Source organism: Cydia amplana, chromosome Z, assembly GCF_948474715.1.
Source record: "Cydia amplana chromosome Z, ilCydAmpl1.1, whole genome shotgun sequence".
Classification (NCBI taxonomy): Eukaryota; Metazoa; Arthropoda; class Insecta; order Lepidoptera; family Tortricidae; genus Cydia; species Cydia amplana.
In genome coordinates, this window is record NC_086096.1 from 3,121,204 (window position 1) to 3,135,532 (window position 14,329).

At 39.1% G+C, this 14,329-nt stretch overlaps 1 protein-coding gene across 2 annotated transcripts; it reads left to right on the forward strand.

Moving 5' to 3' along the window:
* Positions 1-269: 269 nt before the first annotated feature.
* On the forward strand, positions 270-13,104 carry LOC134660781 (mitochondrial thiamine pyrophosphate carrier-like). 2 transcript variants are annotated; one of them, XM_063516570.1, is made up of 9 exons: positions 270-436; positions 1,747-1,891; positions 2,255-2,355; positions 2,883-2,982; positions 3,467-3,562; positions 4,150-4,274; positions 4,489-4,591; positions 8,718-8,816; positions 12,991-13,104. In XM_063516570.1, exons 1-9 carry the CDS (start codon positions 354-356, stop codon positions 13,102-13,104), a joined length of 966 nt encoding a protein of 321 aa, XP_063372640.1. In that variant the 5' UTR covers positions 270-353. The 2 variants fall into 2 exon arrangements, with proteins under 2 accessions (XP_063372640.1, XP_063372639.1); XM_063516569.1 differs by lacking the exon at positions 12,991-13,104 and adding an exon at positions 9,651-9,808.
* The last annotated feature ends 1,225 nt before the right edge of the window (positions 13,105-14,329 follow it).

Below are 14,329 nucleotides of genomic sequence, written 5' to 3' on the forward strand. Positions count from 1 at the left end.
GCCATAAAATACTCTGTTCTATTAAATGTTTTTTGTTTGTTGCATGTCCTAGATACGAGACTTTTAAGACGTTCTGAGGAAATAAAATGTAGCCATATTTAAAAAAAAAGTTTAGTGTTCAATGATAAAGGTGGTGCTATTTTTTTGAATAAAGGGCTTTATATGTGACTGTCCCCCCCCTGGGTAAAACCATGACATCTATAGACAACAAATAAAATTATACTCAAACCTCTTCATCTTCACTGTCATGCACTGACATACTAAAACAAAACACCTGTCATTTGCAAAATTATCAGTAATGTAATAGTAAAAGGCAAAATGCGCGTGTGGAGCGACCATGCCGTCGGAGTGAGATGGTTGTTGGCTATAAGAAGGACGAAACACTCACCCCAAATCAGAAGCTTATTGCTGGCGTAGTATCTGGAGTCACCACCAGGTATATATAGTAATATAGGTAATCATCAACCCATGGTAGGATTCTAATAGATGTGGTATACGCGTGCGTCCGTGAGGGTCAAAACATAGGCAATGCGACACTATGATTGGTTGAATTTATTTGCTGCCCACCATAATCCATACCTACTAATTTATGGTGGGGAATAAAAAAACCCGCTAACCCTAACCCGCTCACCCGCTCCGTACAACCAGAGACAAGGGAAACTTAATTCTCTTTGGTACAACCGCGCCAGCTAGCTGACGCCCTAAGTATAACACTGATCAATTCTCCTACTTCATAAGTTATCGCCAACAAAGAATAAACTCTAGGTCATACAGCATAAAACAGCATTGCTCACTAGCAACTAGCAAAAAACTTTGAAATGGCACCAAATATGTATAATGACGACAAATGTTTTTTTCAAAATCAATAATATTTTAAAGAAATCAAAAATAATTATGTAGGTATGTTTTTTTAATAACTACTCAATTCAAGATTTTATGCCAGTCTTGTCGTGTATTTCTATTATTTATTAACTACCTATTAACAAATAATTATTAATTTGGTGTTAAAAAAATTTGCAAGTCTGCTGTGAATAACGCGGCAAGCTGACAAATTGTAACATTGCGCAGAAATAAATATCAGGCGCGGAATATGATAACCGGCCGACGCAAACACAATTTAATGGCACACCTAAACCTTCCTCAAGAATAACTCTATTGATAGATGAAAACCGCATAAAAATCTGTCCAGTAATTTTTGAGTTTATTGCGAACATACAGATAGACGCGGCGGGGAACTTTGTTTTATAATTTAATAGCGACCCGCCCCGGCTTCACACGGATTAACAAATTATACACAAACCTTCCTCAAGAATCACTCTATCGATAGGTGAAAACCGCATAAAAATCCGTTTAGTAGTTTTTGAGTTTATCGCGAACAAACACACAAACAGACAGACGCGGCGGGGGACTTTGTTTTATAAGGTGTAGTTGGTGTTAGCCAATTCTTGTGTTTATTAACTTCTTTCTCAGTTTTTACTGCATGCCGTTATAAACATATTCTGTTCAGGCAGGCGTGCGATTTCGTCGCTTCGCTACAAGTGTTCACAATATCTGAACACGCACTCTAACACCCTGACAATAGAGGCGTATTCAGATACCTATTTATAAGCGCCTTAGCCGCTCCTATATGTATATCTGATGGCGACTGCACCAACAAGTACATGCAGCCCATGTAGTTACCGCGCACCGCTGCGTAACATAACAACAGTGAATCTTCTGTACCTAGTACTATATTCTGTGGTTCAGGTTCATAACCCAACCCCTGGACGTCGTGAAGGTGCGCACGCAGCTGCAGGCCCAAGACAAGGGGTTGACATGGCTCGGGCTCTCCTGGCGGATCCTGAAGGAGGAGGGCCTGGCCACCTTCTGGCACGGACACAGTCTCGGACAGGTACGGACATGTTAAAACGGACGCCTGCTCGCGCTTGCGCCATCTAGCGTAGCAGTCATAATAGACGCGTTTTAGTTAGAGAGTGAATCTTCTGTTGATACAACATCAAATCCAGACAGCTACAGGAAAATGGGGATTAAGTTTGTATGGAGGTTTCGGGCGGTCGTCCATGCCTATACAATACATGATGTCTATACTGAGATGACCTAGCGCTGAATGGAAAGAATCGTTTTTTTTTACGTTAAACGTTTAAACCGTTATTAAACCATTTTAATGTAACCGTTTAACGTAAAAAAAAAAAACATTCACAAGTTATTCATACATTTTTGGGTTCACCTTGGTTGTAAAAGATTTTTGTTTCAGTTACACTCCATCGTGTCTGTGGCATCACAGTTCCACGCTTATGAAATAAGTACCAAGTTCGTGGAGAACTATGCAAGCCAGTACACCAGTCCCCAGTTCAAGTACTTATACTAAGTTCTAACATATACCTACCTATATACCTACTAATATCTGGGAAACCGAGCTTTGCTCGGAAAACACATAAAAACTCTAAAATGCGCGTTTTCCCAGAGATAAGACCTAGCTAGATCGACTTTTCGCCCCCGAAAACCCGCATATAACAAATTTCATCAAAATCGTTAGAGCCGTTTCCAACATCCTCAAAAAATATATAAGTACCTACTTATATTATATATAAATAATAAATTTACAAGAATTGCTCGTTTAACGGTATAAGATAAAGGCCTCCCCACACTAGCGTCTTTTGAGCGTCGGCGTCTATAGACAACGCTTTGGAAAACGGCGTCGCTGAGCAGTTGCGCCAACGTTGCGTCGAGCAACAGCCATAGAGTTGACTAGACGGCGACGCTCGGAAGACGCTAGTTTTTTTTTTGAGCGGCGTAAAAAAAATCTATTGTAGGTATAATTCGCATCAACCTCGCGTATTCAGTGCGGTTACTTTCAAATGTGTGTGTGGGTGTGTGTGTAGGAAGGTGCTGCTGTTCATGTGTGGCATATTCGCCGGGTGCGCAAGCGCAACACTTGTGTCGCCTATTGAAGTGATCCGCGTTCGGCAGATGGTCGGCAAGGTATGATCATTTATAATACTAGACTCTAGGTAGATATAGGATTTCTGGTGTTTTGAGAATATTTTTTGCTCAACTGATGTCAAGACCCAATATGACTCCTGATTTTCTTGCCTCCCTTTGCGGAATTTCATAGCGTATGAATTTTTTTTTCCTAAAAATTCCATACCTCTTAAGGGTCTGATAGACTTGAGCGTTCACTTGTAATAAGCATTCTCGCGAACATGAGAATGTACAGTCACGCTTCGTGATTGTTACGCCATTTAGAGTTCTAGCTAAATTGGGTAATCCATAGCGTCAGTATGGAACAACCAATTTAGCTAGGACCCGTGTGGTGACTGTACTAGCGTTCGTCGAACAATTCGCCGAATCTGCATAAAAACTGCGAATACTCGAGTCTATTATATCAGCACTTTTAGGCCAAAATGTATGGAGGCGATTGTCTGTGCTTGTATTGTTTAAATCATACCGATCCTTTCGTGTCCAGGCTCAATATGGTGGAGTTATCCAGGGCGCGCGCGAAGTGTACCGCGGAGGCGGTATACTGGCCTTCTACGAGGGTCTGACCGCTTCCCTCATGCAGGTATGCTCAACGCTGTTAGTGTAAGGCCTGAGTAGACGCTCGAAGCGGAGCGTTCGGCGGGGCGTGCAGCGTGGCGTCGGGGTCAGGAGTAATTTAAGCAGCGTGCACTAAGGCCGCTCCTATATGTTTGCATTTGTTTAACATGCACGCCGCCCACCGCGCCCCGCTGCACGCCCAACTCCAGCGTCCATTCAGGCCTTACACTTAAGACCACTGACTGGACGGTAGCGACTAGCGACCGGCGCGGCAAGCGGGCGGCAAGCGGAGGCCCAGCGCTTCGCTCATATATGTAAGCTCAACGGTATGCCAAGTCTCGGCTAGCGTGCATGTAAATAAAGCATCAAAGTAGTTAGGTACCCCGTTTTTTCAAGATGTTTGTTTTGACAGTATTTGCCATTTTGGCGCCCCCCTATCATTTGGCGCCTAGAGCGGCCGCTCCACTCGCTCTACCCTAGATCCGGCCCTGGCCTTACACTTAAACTCCCATCTCAACGTACCGTTTTTTTTTCTGAGACAGAGTTTTGTACATAATAATATTAAATCACCCATGATCTGATTCGCATTATAACCAGTTTCGTTGTCCCCAGATGGGCCCACAAGTGGGCATAACGTTCGCGGTGTTCCGGTACGTGCAGCCTCTCGTCATGGACTACGTCGCCTATTTGGAGGACGCTGGGCAGACGGAGGCTGAGAAAAAGGCGGCAGAGACAAAGTAACTTTTAATAGAGTCTGGCTACTGAAACACAAATGTTTGGCGGGAAATTCAAACAATATTGAGCTGGTCACACTTTGTGTAGTAGGAATACAATACCAAGGCTAGGAGGCCGTCAAAACTAGTCTGTCCGGAAAGAGAAGAGTCATGAATTGTATGGAGCCCAATACATTCCACGACTCCAGACTATAATAATGTATGTATAATTTCGCAGGCAGCTTCTCATCTCATCAAGTGTCGCCGGTTCGACTGCTGGCTTCGTGTCTAAAACGGCGACGTACCCGTTCGACCTGGCCAAGAGAAGACTTCAGATAGCAGTAGGTAATCTTTTCCATATACGACATTTACGGTGGTTTCCAATTTCCAACTGTAAGTGCCAGTTTCACCATCCGCACTTGACAGACTGATCAAAATCACCCGGCGCGCCGCGGCGGTTTACAATGAAACTTCCCATACAATAAAATTTAGCGAACTCTTTAACGATGACATTTTGGTGCAACCGACCCTTAACTCCTATTGACAGTTCCTTCAAGTCTCTTTTAGTTGCATTTTATTTAAGAAATCATTGACGAAATGTATTTTAAACGTATTTGTACAAGCTTTTATTAAACTTGCCGTGAGTACCTATGTACCTATGTTAGTTAGTGTGGGTCAAGTCTTGGAAGCTAAATTTGACCCACTTCCCGATTTCCGATTGAGCTGAAATTTTGCATACATATGTAAATCGGATGACAATACAACGCATGGCATTGAAAACAGCTGCTAATTTTCCGCGTAACACGAGTTCAGAAATAATTTGGGAGATGCTTGATGAGGACCCATGGTACATACGTGCTAGAGACCCCCATGAAGACATGCTCCGTAAGTTAAAGGATCAGCAAATTCCGGGTCTTACGCAACCCGGGGACAGATATGATAAGCCAAACCACCATAATCCTATGTTGCCTAGTCTGCGTACTGCTGAAATTGACTATGTGTGTAAACCAGAAAGAGGAAAACCACTATCCAAGCGAATGGCCCCACCTCGTATCCCTGTTATTTAAATGTACATACATAGCTTTAGCGTGAGCCAGTTCATGTCTGAACTGAGCCCCATTTACTTTACATTAGATCTTTTTGATCATGATGACATATATGTAAAATAATACTGCTTGCACTTGGCGGGCCATAATTCTGTAACATAAATTATATAAAATAAAGTTTTATTCTATTCTATTCTATTCTGACAATACAATATTATGACGACATTTATTATTTAATCGTATGGCAAGATTCTAGTCTCTTAAAATATTAGAACGTAATAAGAATTAAAGAACGATATCCAATGTCTTGGCCCTTATGATGACATGAAGCTGATCTGACGATGATGGAGACAGGTTGTGGCCATAGGAACGCTGTGGTAAATCAACGCAACCTAATTGTGTTCGGGGTTTTTAGAATTGTCTCTAATTATTTAATAATTGCCTATGGAAAGAAAAGTACAGTGAGCGATAAATGCTTGTACCGAGAATTAAATTTTTGTCATAAATTAATTTCTTAGTTTATCTCTCTGGTACCTACACTCAATAGATCTTTCATATGTATCAAAGATGGTAATATCCAATCAGGTTACGTCATTATAATATATTACGCACCGCACCGGTAACATGCTTTCTCGGCCAATGACAAAATGACAATAATTTCACAGTCAACTTCATTCCATGATTCCGGCCGCGTAACCGGTTACGTAAAGTGGAGTTATGTTCCGCGTATCTCTTGGTAATTCTATTTGTACTGGGATACATATATGTGACGTTATCTATGAAGAGGGACCTTATTGTCGATGGCGCTTACGCCATTATTAACGATGCTCCGATACAAATACAATGCCGCCTGACGCTGCGAGGCGTAAGCGCCATCGACAATAAGGTCCCTATAGATAATGCCCCATATTTCCGCGGCTTTGTGGGTTTTTATAGGGTGTCCAACGGCAGGTTTCCGATTTCAAGATTTGATTAAAAAAAAACTAAAACAAAAGAATACTCGTACTATTTGGGCGTTTTTTTCAAGTTGTCCCCTACACTTTTTTTTCATATTTGGGATTTTTTTATGTTATTTCTATTATATGTTCTTCTTTTCTTTTCTATTATTTCTTATTCTTTATGTTAGTTCTATGAGAAAAGAAAAGAAAAAGACTGTCGTAAGAAAAGTACAGTCAGCGATAAAAGCTTGTACCAAAAATTAAATTTTAGCCAAAAACTTATTTAAGAAAAACAATTACGTTATCACCTCAGCAGCTCGAACAAGGGTACTTTGATTCTTAAAAACAGTGAGCAAAATGCGAATTTGCTCACTGAGTGAGATAAAATGACATTCAAGTGACCTTTATAGTCAAATGTCATTTCAACATGCGGGGTCTAATAAAAGTTCGAAATACTTGGGTTCTATTATCTCTGTCCCTTTCACACTGTTAGCATAAAGAAACAGACAAAAAAAGTTAAAACGACATTCAACGGTATATTCACGGTTTATAATAGACCCCCGAAAAACTACAGACCGCATCGTTCCAAACCGCCACGCATAGTTGGCCACACGTATGATTGCCTGCACGATGGGCCACAGAATTGTGAGTGTGACAGCATCGAGGTGGTGTCAGAGTACAGGTACTTGGGCTTATCAATAGATTACAATTTTTCTTGGAATAATCATATCAATAAATTATGTGAAAAATTAAGAATTGTACTAGTAAAACTTCACCAGTTAAAATATGTATTGGACAGGGCCACGATGTATACATTGTATTATGCACTGGCAGACTCTCTATTTTCTTATGGACTGGCATGCTATGGTAGGACATTTAAAACGTATTTAGACAGGATAAAATCATTACAGATACGCTTTATGAAACTACTAGTGGACAAAAAAACCAAAAATCGCTGTAAAAAAAGTAATTATGAGGAATTATTTGCGGAATGCCGTATGTTGCCGGTTCATGAGGGAGTAGGGATGTTGCTGGCATTAGAGCAGTTCAATAAGGATGAATTTAAAAACTATGTAAATCACCCCAGGTTCACGAGAACAATCAGTAAAAAAATGTTAGAGGTTCCGTCTTGTGGTAAAAATTATTATGGAAAAAGATGTAGGAAGTACTTGATCCCAAAATTGTATAACGAAATACCGTATGATATAAGGGAATGTAAATCATTTAGGATGTTTAAATTTAAAATGAAAATGTTTCTATTAGACAAAATTAAATTAAAGTTACCATCATAAGCAATAAGATGTACCTACTGTTAACAATTAATTAAGCAATTACCTAAGTAGCTAAGTTTACCCATCTATGTTTTAAGGGAGTTCCCTCTGCCAACAAACTGTCCTGCAGTTTGGCAGAAGAAAAAAATATGTATGTTAGGGTTTATTTCATCTGAATAAACGATTATTTATTTATTTTTTATTTATTTAAACCACGTAGGTACGAGTATGAATTCTTAATAATCAATTAATAAAAATAAAGTTTAAGATTTGATAAAAACTGATAAAATACTATATTTTAGGTATTTTATTGTACAAATTAAAATAATGAACTCAAAAAATACACAGATCATCACGCAAAATTAATTATTTTACTTTTAAGAATTTCTACCATAGTTGACAAATAGTACGTATCCGCAATTCGGACCGTATCTTACAAAGATTTTTTTACAAAAAAAAGTTGTCGATTGAAGTGTCAGTTAATGTTTGTTATTTCTATATTATTTTACTGGAATTTATTATTACGTTTTGTTTTTGTGTTCCATTGCGGTAATTAAACTTAATTGTTTGTATATCTTAAGAAAACATGAGTGCAGGTATTAAGTGATGAAGAAGGATTACATTTTTCAAGTTGTCTAATAGGTATGTTCTCACTGCTCAGGTGAAAAATGTTGTGTACTACTACACGAGATTAGAGAGAGTTATTTACATCTCGTGCGCTTTTGAGTCCCTTACTACGCTCAAGATTCTAAATTAGATTCACTCGCTACGCTCGTGAATCTATTATAGAATCTTTCGCTTGCACGGGACTCAAATAAGCACTCGAAGAAATATCAAACTTTGATCACTTGTTGTAGAAATAACTATTTTTTTATCTAAATTGTTAATTAAAAGTACCCTCGAGAAACAATATAAAAAATTATACTCAGTCATGTTTTAAAAATCACATTCATTTTACTTTCCTCGTATTCGAAATGAAAAGTAGAGTATTTAACTCGGGTGAAAGTCATCATTTTTGCCTCTTACTATTGGCTCGGACAAACTAAGACGGTGTTAGCACTGTGCGACGGATTTTACCTACAATATGGCACCCGTGGCTAATGCTCCGTGCACCCGCGCCAACTAGCGAACTCCCTCAAAATACCTGAGTTTTCCATCACTGCCCAATTAGGGTTAAACACCTTTAGTTCTCAAATTGGGTTGCTGTTACAGAGCCACAAGCCAGACCCCAACGTGAAGACACCGACGATGACACAAAAGCTGGTCAAATGCCGCTCCCTGATGAGCTGTCTAGTGGACATGGTCCGCAAGGTAGGGTGGATCCTTGGCATCCCACACGGGCTTATGTTGAGCACCATATCCTTTCGCTTTCATTATTCCGTGACCAAAATTACGGTGCTTAATTTCAGCCCGTGTGGGGTATGCCTAAAGTTTACGGTCTCAGTGGTGAACGTACCCACATTTTTCACTAGAGAATGGTACTGAGTTTGTATGGTACGGGAATTCCCGATTCCGGTATTGTATTTGTATAGAAAACCAGTACCGGGAGCACTATATTTCTCACAGTGTTCGATATGGGGAGACGCCCGAAAGGTGCGAACAACGGGGCGTGCGGCGCGGCGCGGCGTTCATGTTCAGGTGCAGTGCGTTCAGCAGAGTTTTAAAAATCGTAGCGCTTTTTTAGATCGTTAAATGGCTGCCAAAAACTATAGATAACAATCTTGAGGTCTTTCTCTAGTAACTTCATTTATTGGAAACCTAATAGATATAAGAACTTGCGCTGGATATTAAAAAAAACTATGAACACAGGTCTAAAACGCACCATTTTTTTTTTATTATTTATGTAGGTACATGAAAATTGTTTTTAAAAATGCGTAGGTACTTAATGTTATTTTTGATCGATCTTATTGATTGATTACTTTTTTTTTGTACAGTTTATTTTAAAGTCCTGAACGCAGAAACTTTTATAGGTACCTAAAAAACGAGTAAAGCCCCTCTTCCGTGTAATTGTAATTGTAGTGTTTAATATTTTTTTGACATTGAAACCTAAATATGTATGCTTAACCTTCATTACAATAAAATTTAAAGTGGCCATATGTGGATTATGGATGAACTATTACATACAAGAGTGGCTTTACATTTCAGGAGGGCGTCTCCGGCCTATACGCCGGTTGGGACGTGTCCAACTACAGGGCGCAGGTGCAAAGCGTGGCCGCGTTCACGACTTACGAGGTGGTGTGCTACGCGCAGCGCGAGTACTACAATCGCGCTGTCTAGTGTTGGTGATCTCGTCTTTGGAGGACTCGACTTTGAGACTCGATTAAGCAAGACTCGGTTCAATGGGGTTGGCAACTGTCAAAGGTTTGCATAGATGGAGCCATCATAGCTTGCCCCTTTTTCTATGAGATTTGGCTTAAAGGGCTTTGCATCCAGGGTATTAAAAACACAAAAATTGGACACACTTCTAGGGATTGACAGAGGGCAACCTATGATGTTGATGGCGCTATGTGCTAAATACTTCGACCGGCCAACTGCATTTTTCGGAGCACACTGGCTGCGTGTGTGTAAACGTAAACGTCCACGTGCGCGTGCGCTAAAATGTTGGATCCGTGCAAGCACACGTCACGCAAGCGGTGTGCCGTCTCCCATATAAGGGCTACCGCGAAAACCGAATTTCGCAAATTGCGGGCATCTTTCTCTATCACTCTAATTACGCCTTCATTGGAGTAGAAGAGAAAGATCCCCGCAATTTGCGAAGTTCGGTTTTCGCGGTAGCCCCTCTGTTTATTACACCGCGCACGTACACGTCTACCCACACGCGTGCACTGGCAATCAAATTACGTGTATCGAAAGTGCTGAGGATTTTCTATAAAGCTATTATTGGATTTTAGTCAGACTGGAGGTCCATTCAGATAGTAAACATTTGTTATAAATTTGTCAAAAGTGACAATTCTGGTTGACGGTTCTTTTAAAATTAAAGGCACAGGTTCGCTTTTGTATAAATGTTTTGTATTATGTATGTATAGTAGGTAATGTAGGTATATCTCTGTCGTTGATATTTCTACAATAAAGTGTTTTACTACTACTAAGTATGTATTACTTGTCTGAAACATAAATCTTCTGTAGAAAATCAAGCCCAATAATCAATAGAATAGAAAACCCAAAATATATGCAAGTGTTCACATATAATTAATGCTTGAGACAAATATTTTTTTATTCTCATTTTTTGGGTTGAAGCTTTAAAATGAATAAGTAACTTAGATTTTAGTCTACTTTTAGGAACTGAGGTTTAAATAAAATACTCTAAATATGAAGTCTAAAGCATTTTAAGTATAGGTATGTTAAGAAGACCTCCTTTCAAATCGTAAGAAAGGACACTTTCCACATAAAACTCATCTACAACTATTACAAGAACATACCTATTAATAAAAAAACTGAGTTTATTAAAGACGAACTCCGAAGACTCAAGTAGTTTATTACCAACTAAGCCGTCAGATAAGGCGTTGTCCACATTACACGCGGATCCGTCGCGTTGCCACCGCAGGCCACCGCTATCTATACGTGTCTCGCTGACTGGTAAACCAAAATGTTTGCTTCAGGGCGGCGTGCGTGGCATGTTCACGGGTTGGTGCGTCACTGTCTACAGGGCGCAGTGGATCAGCGTGGTCACGTTCACGACGTACGAGATGATGTGCTACGCGATGCGCGAATACAACCGCCCGGATACAGAATAGTGTTGGTAATGTCTTTGGAGCGCTCATCTTTAATCCACTCAGTTACTTTTTTATTTATTTATATATTCATATTTACAACTTACTTACTAAACATTTATACTGTCGCCAAACTGCTACGTTTGATGGCGAGATGTGCTCAGTTTTTTTACAATTACCTCTTAAACTAATTTTATGACATAAACTACAATAGTACTACTACAAGAGTAGGTAACCTAACTTCTGGGCTGCTCAGGAAAATATAGTTCGTTTTTTTAGCATGAGAAAAAAGGTAAACAATCTTGACGTGTCTTTTTATTGAAAAACACTTTTGAAAAATAAGTCACGGCAATTAAGTAACAATTATGAACCATATACGATTATTTACATTCTTTTGCTTAATAGTTACTGGTTTTTCAAAGCGTTTTTCAATTAAAAGACACGTCAAGATAGCGTAGTCTTTTTCTAATGCTAAAAAAACGAACTATAGAGGGAAACAAAAATGTACAGAAATAGTCAACTGTCAAATATTGTATCAATTTAACAGTTGGAGGGGGGAATAAGAAGGGGGCAACAGATTGGCGCTTGGCGCGAAACTTGTGATGGAAATGGTACGCGGATTTTTCACTTTTATCTCAATTAGTCTGAAAATATTCGATATTGCTGTTTAAAATGTTGCTCATCAGATGCCTCGGCTATATCACTAGCTATTTTATACTAAAATTATACTGTTATCGTATGCAAGCATATAACACAACAACTACAATTTTGCGTTAACCGCCTGTTAAGTCGATGCTTGAGTTATTTTAAACTTGAAAGAGTTTTCTTGGTATTTTATTGGTTTAGGTACTTTGGGGGCTTGCACGGTCGTCCATGTTAAACTAATGCAAACGTAGGCGAGCGGTAACGGTGCACGCTTTTCAAGACAGTTGGACGTTTGACGCTACGCTACACGCCCCACCGAACACTTCGCTAAACGCCGCCACTGAGGCCGCCGTACCCTTAGTTTTCTGTAGTGACTCTATAACAAAGTAAATATATTATCTAACTTGATGTTTGGATTCTTTCAAACTTGTAGGCTTGACGGCGACGTTTCTGAGATGAAATCCAAGTTCATTTCTCCGACTCAAAATTCATGCAACAAATTTAAATGAGCGTTGTATGTATTTTCATTCAATGCATGTCATTCATGGATAAATGGATCTATAGTTTAGTGCAAATTTTAGGATGTAATGTAATGAGTATTATTTCTCAATTACACGTTCCAATCGTAATTCTAATTAAAACTCCCCACCACGGTGGCCAAGGGGTTTAAAGCGTTAGCCCTGATACCTAATGCCTAGATCCAAATTTTAGTTTAAAATTAAATTAAATGTTCGTGCAAAACACCTAAAGAGGTCAACAACACAAGAACACTCTCACATATAGGGTCATTTTTTTGACACTCTAAAACAGTTTTTTGACACCGTAAAACAGTTTTTTGACACCGTAAAACAGTTTTTTGACACCGTAACACTGTTTTTTTGACGTGATAACGTGTTATAAATCGATGAACACCGGTAGCATGCACGAAAAAGTGTCACGTTGTGGACAGATCTCCGTGGTAACGTTGTGGACAGATCTCCATGGTAACGTTGTGGACAGATCTCCATGGTAACGTATAAAAGTATGCAATTTTTCATCAAATCTTATGACGTTATCACGCAAAATTATCGTCCGTAAACCGACATTACAGACAACCATTTTTTTTTGTTCATAATCTTTTTTTTTTTCAGGACGGCTTCACGGGTTTGTACACCGGTTGGGTCGTCACAATATTCAAGGCACAGGTGACCAGTGTAATCATATTCACCACCTACGAAATGGTTTGCTATGCGATGCGGGATTAGTACAGACCCATTCTCCGTAACTAATTTAATTCAGAGGGGCTACCGCGAAAACCGAATTGCGCAAATTGCGGGCATTTTTCTCTGCTCTAATTACGCTTTCATTGGAGTAAAAGAGAAAGATCCCCGCAATTTGCGAAATTCGGATTTTGCGGTATGCCCTCAGAAAGGAAAGCGGGGACTTGGTTTGTATGGAAAAGCGGATCTAATGGAAATTTTCGTTACCATTTGGTTCCGACTGGGCATTGTCATGTATTGTGTAAACTCGCGCTACTGTATATAATATATTTATGACCCTGTCAGTATTTGTAGAATGTATAAAATAAATTATTTCAGCTTGAATTTTGTTTTTAAGATTATATAAATCAAATTGTTTAAAAAGTCAATTTTACTAAAAGCACTGGAATTGGCCTTTTTTCCGACAGTAAGCCATTTTTAACGACATTTTCAGTACGATTTATACAAGGTGTCCCAAGAAGTAGTGATATACTGAAGCTGGGAGGTAGAGGACCTAGAGGGCTATCTGAATCACCCCCATGTATGTTCCGCGATTTTTCGTATTTTCGGAGTTATGATTTTTTTTAATTTTTCACCTATCGCCGAGTACGATGAGATTTTTATTTATGGTGACGTGAATTATTGCGGTAGATGCTTGATTATTTTGTGTGCTAAGCTGATAGATGGGCCAATTCAGTATGGTAACATTTACTATCGTTAGATCTTTGAATGAAATTAAAAAAAAATTAATGCCAAGAACGATAAAATTACCCAGTATGTTCACAACTTCAAGGGCGCTTAAAAAAATAAAACATACTGGGTAATTTTATCTTTCTTGGCATTATTTTTTTTTTTAATTCCATTCAAAGATCTAACGATAGTAAATGTTACCATACTGAATTGGCCTATCTATCAGCTTAGCACACAAAATAATCAGTATATCACTACTTCTTGGGATACCTTGTATAACGTGTCAATACTCGTAGGATTTCAACTTTAGCTTTTCAACCGATTTAAGGTTCAAATTCGATTGGTCTTTCGCAAAATCCCCTTAAAATTAATCACTAAAATGTAATTATTCGGAACATTATTTGATACCTACCTACATTTATTAGTGCACCCTGCGAAAGGGTTAAACTTATAAAAGGATCAGCCCTTATAAAAGGATCAATGGCGGAAATTGAATTGTGAAAATTCCATGAATGCGAAAGAGGTAGACTACAAAATGGAA

Bases quoted from the DNA above. Each gene is read 5' to 3' on its own strand.
- LOC134660781 (XM_063516569.1), top strand. From the start codon at position 354: ATGGTTGTTGGCTATAAGAAGGACGAAACACTCACCCCAAATCAGAAG. The intron at 4,275-4,488 runs GTAACTTTTAAT...ATAATTTCGCAG, and splicing joins AAAAAGGCGGCAGAGACAAA to GCAGCTTCTCATCTCATCAA. The intron at 8,817-9,650 runs GTAGGGTGGATC...TTTACATTTCAG, and splicing joins TAGTGGACATGGTCCGCAAG to GAGGGCGTCTCCGGCCTATA.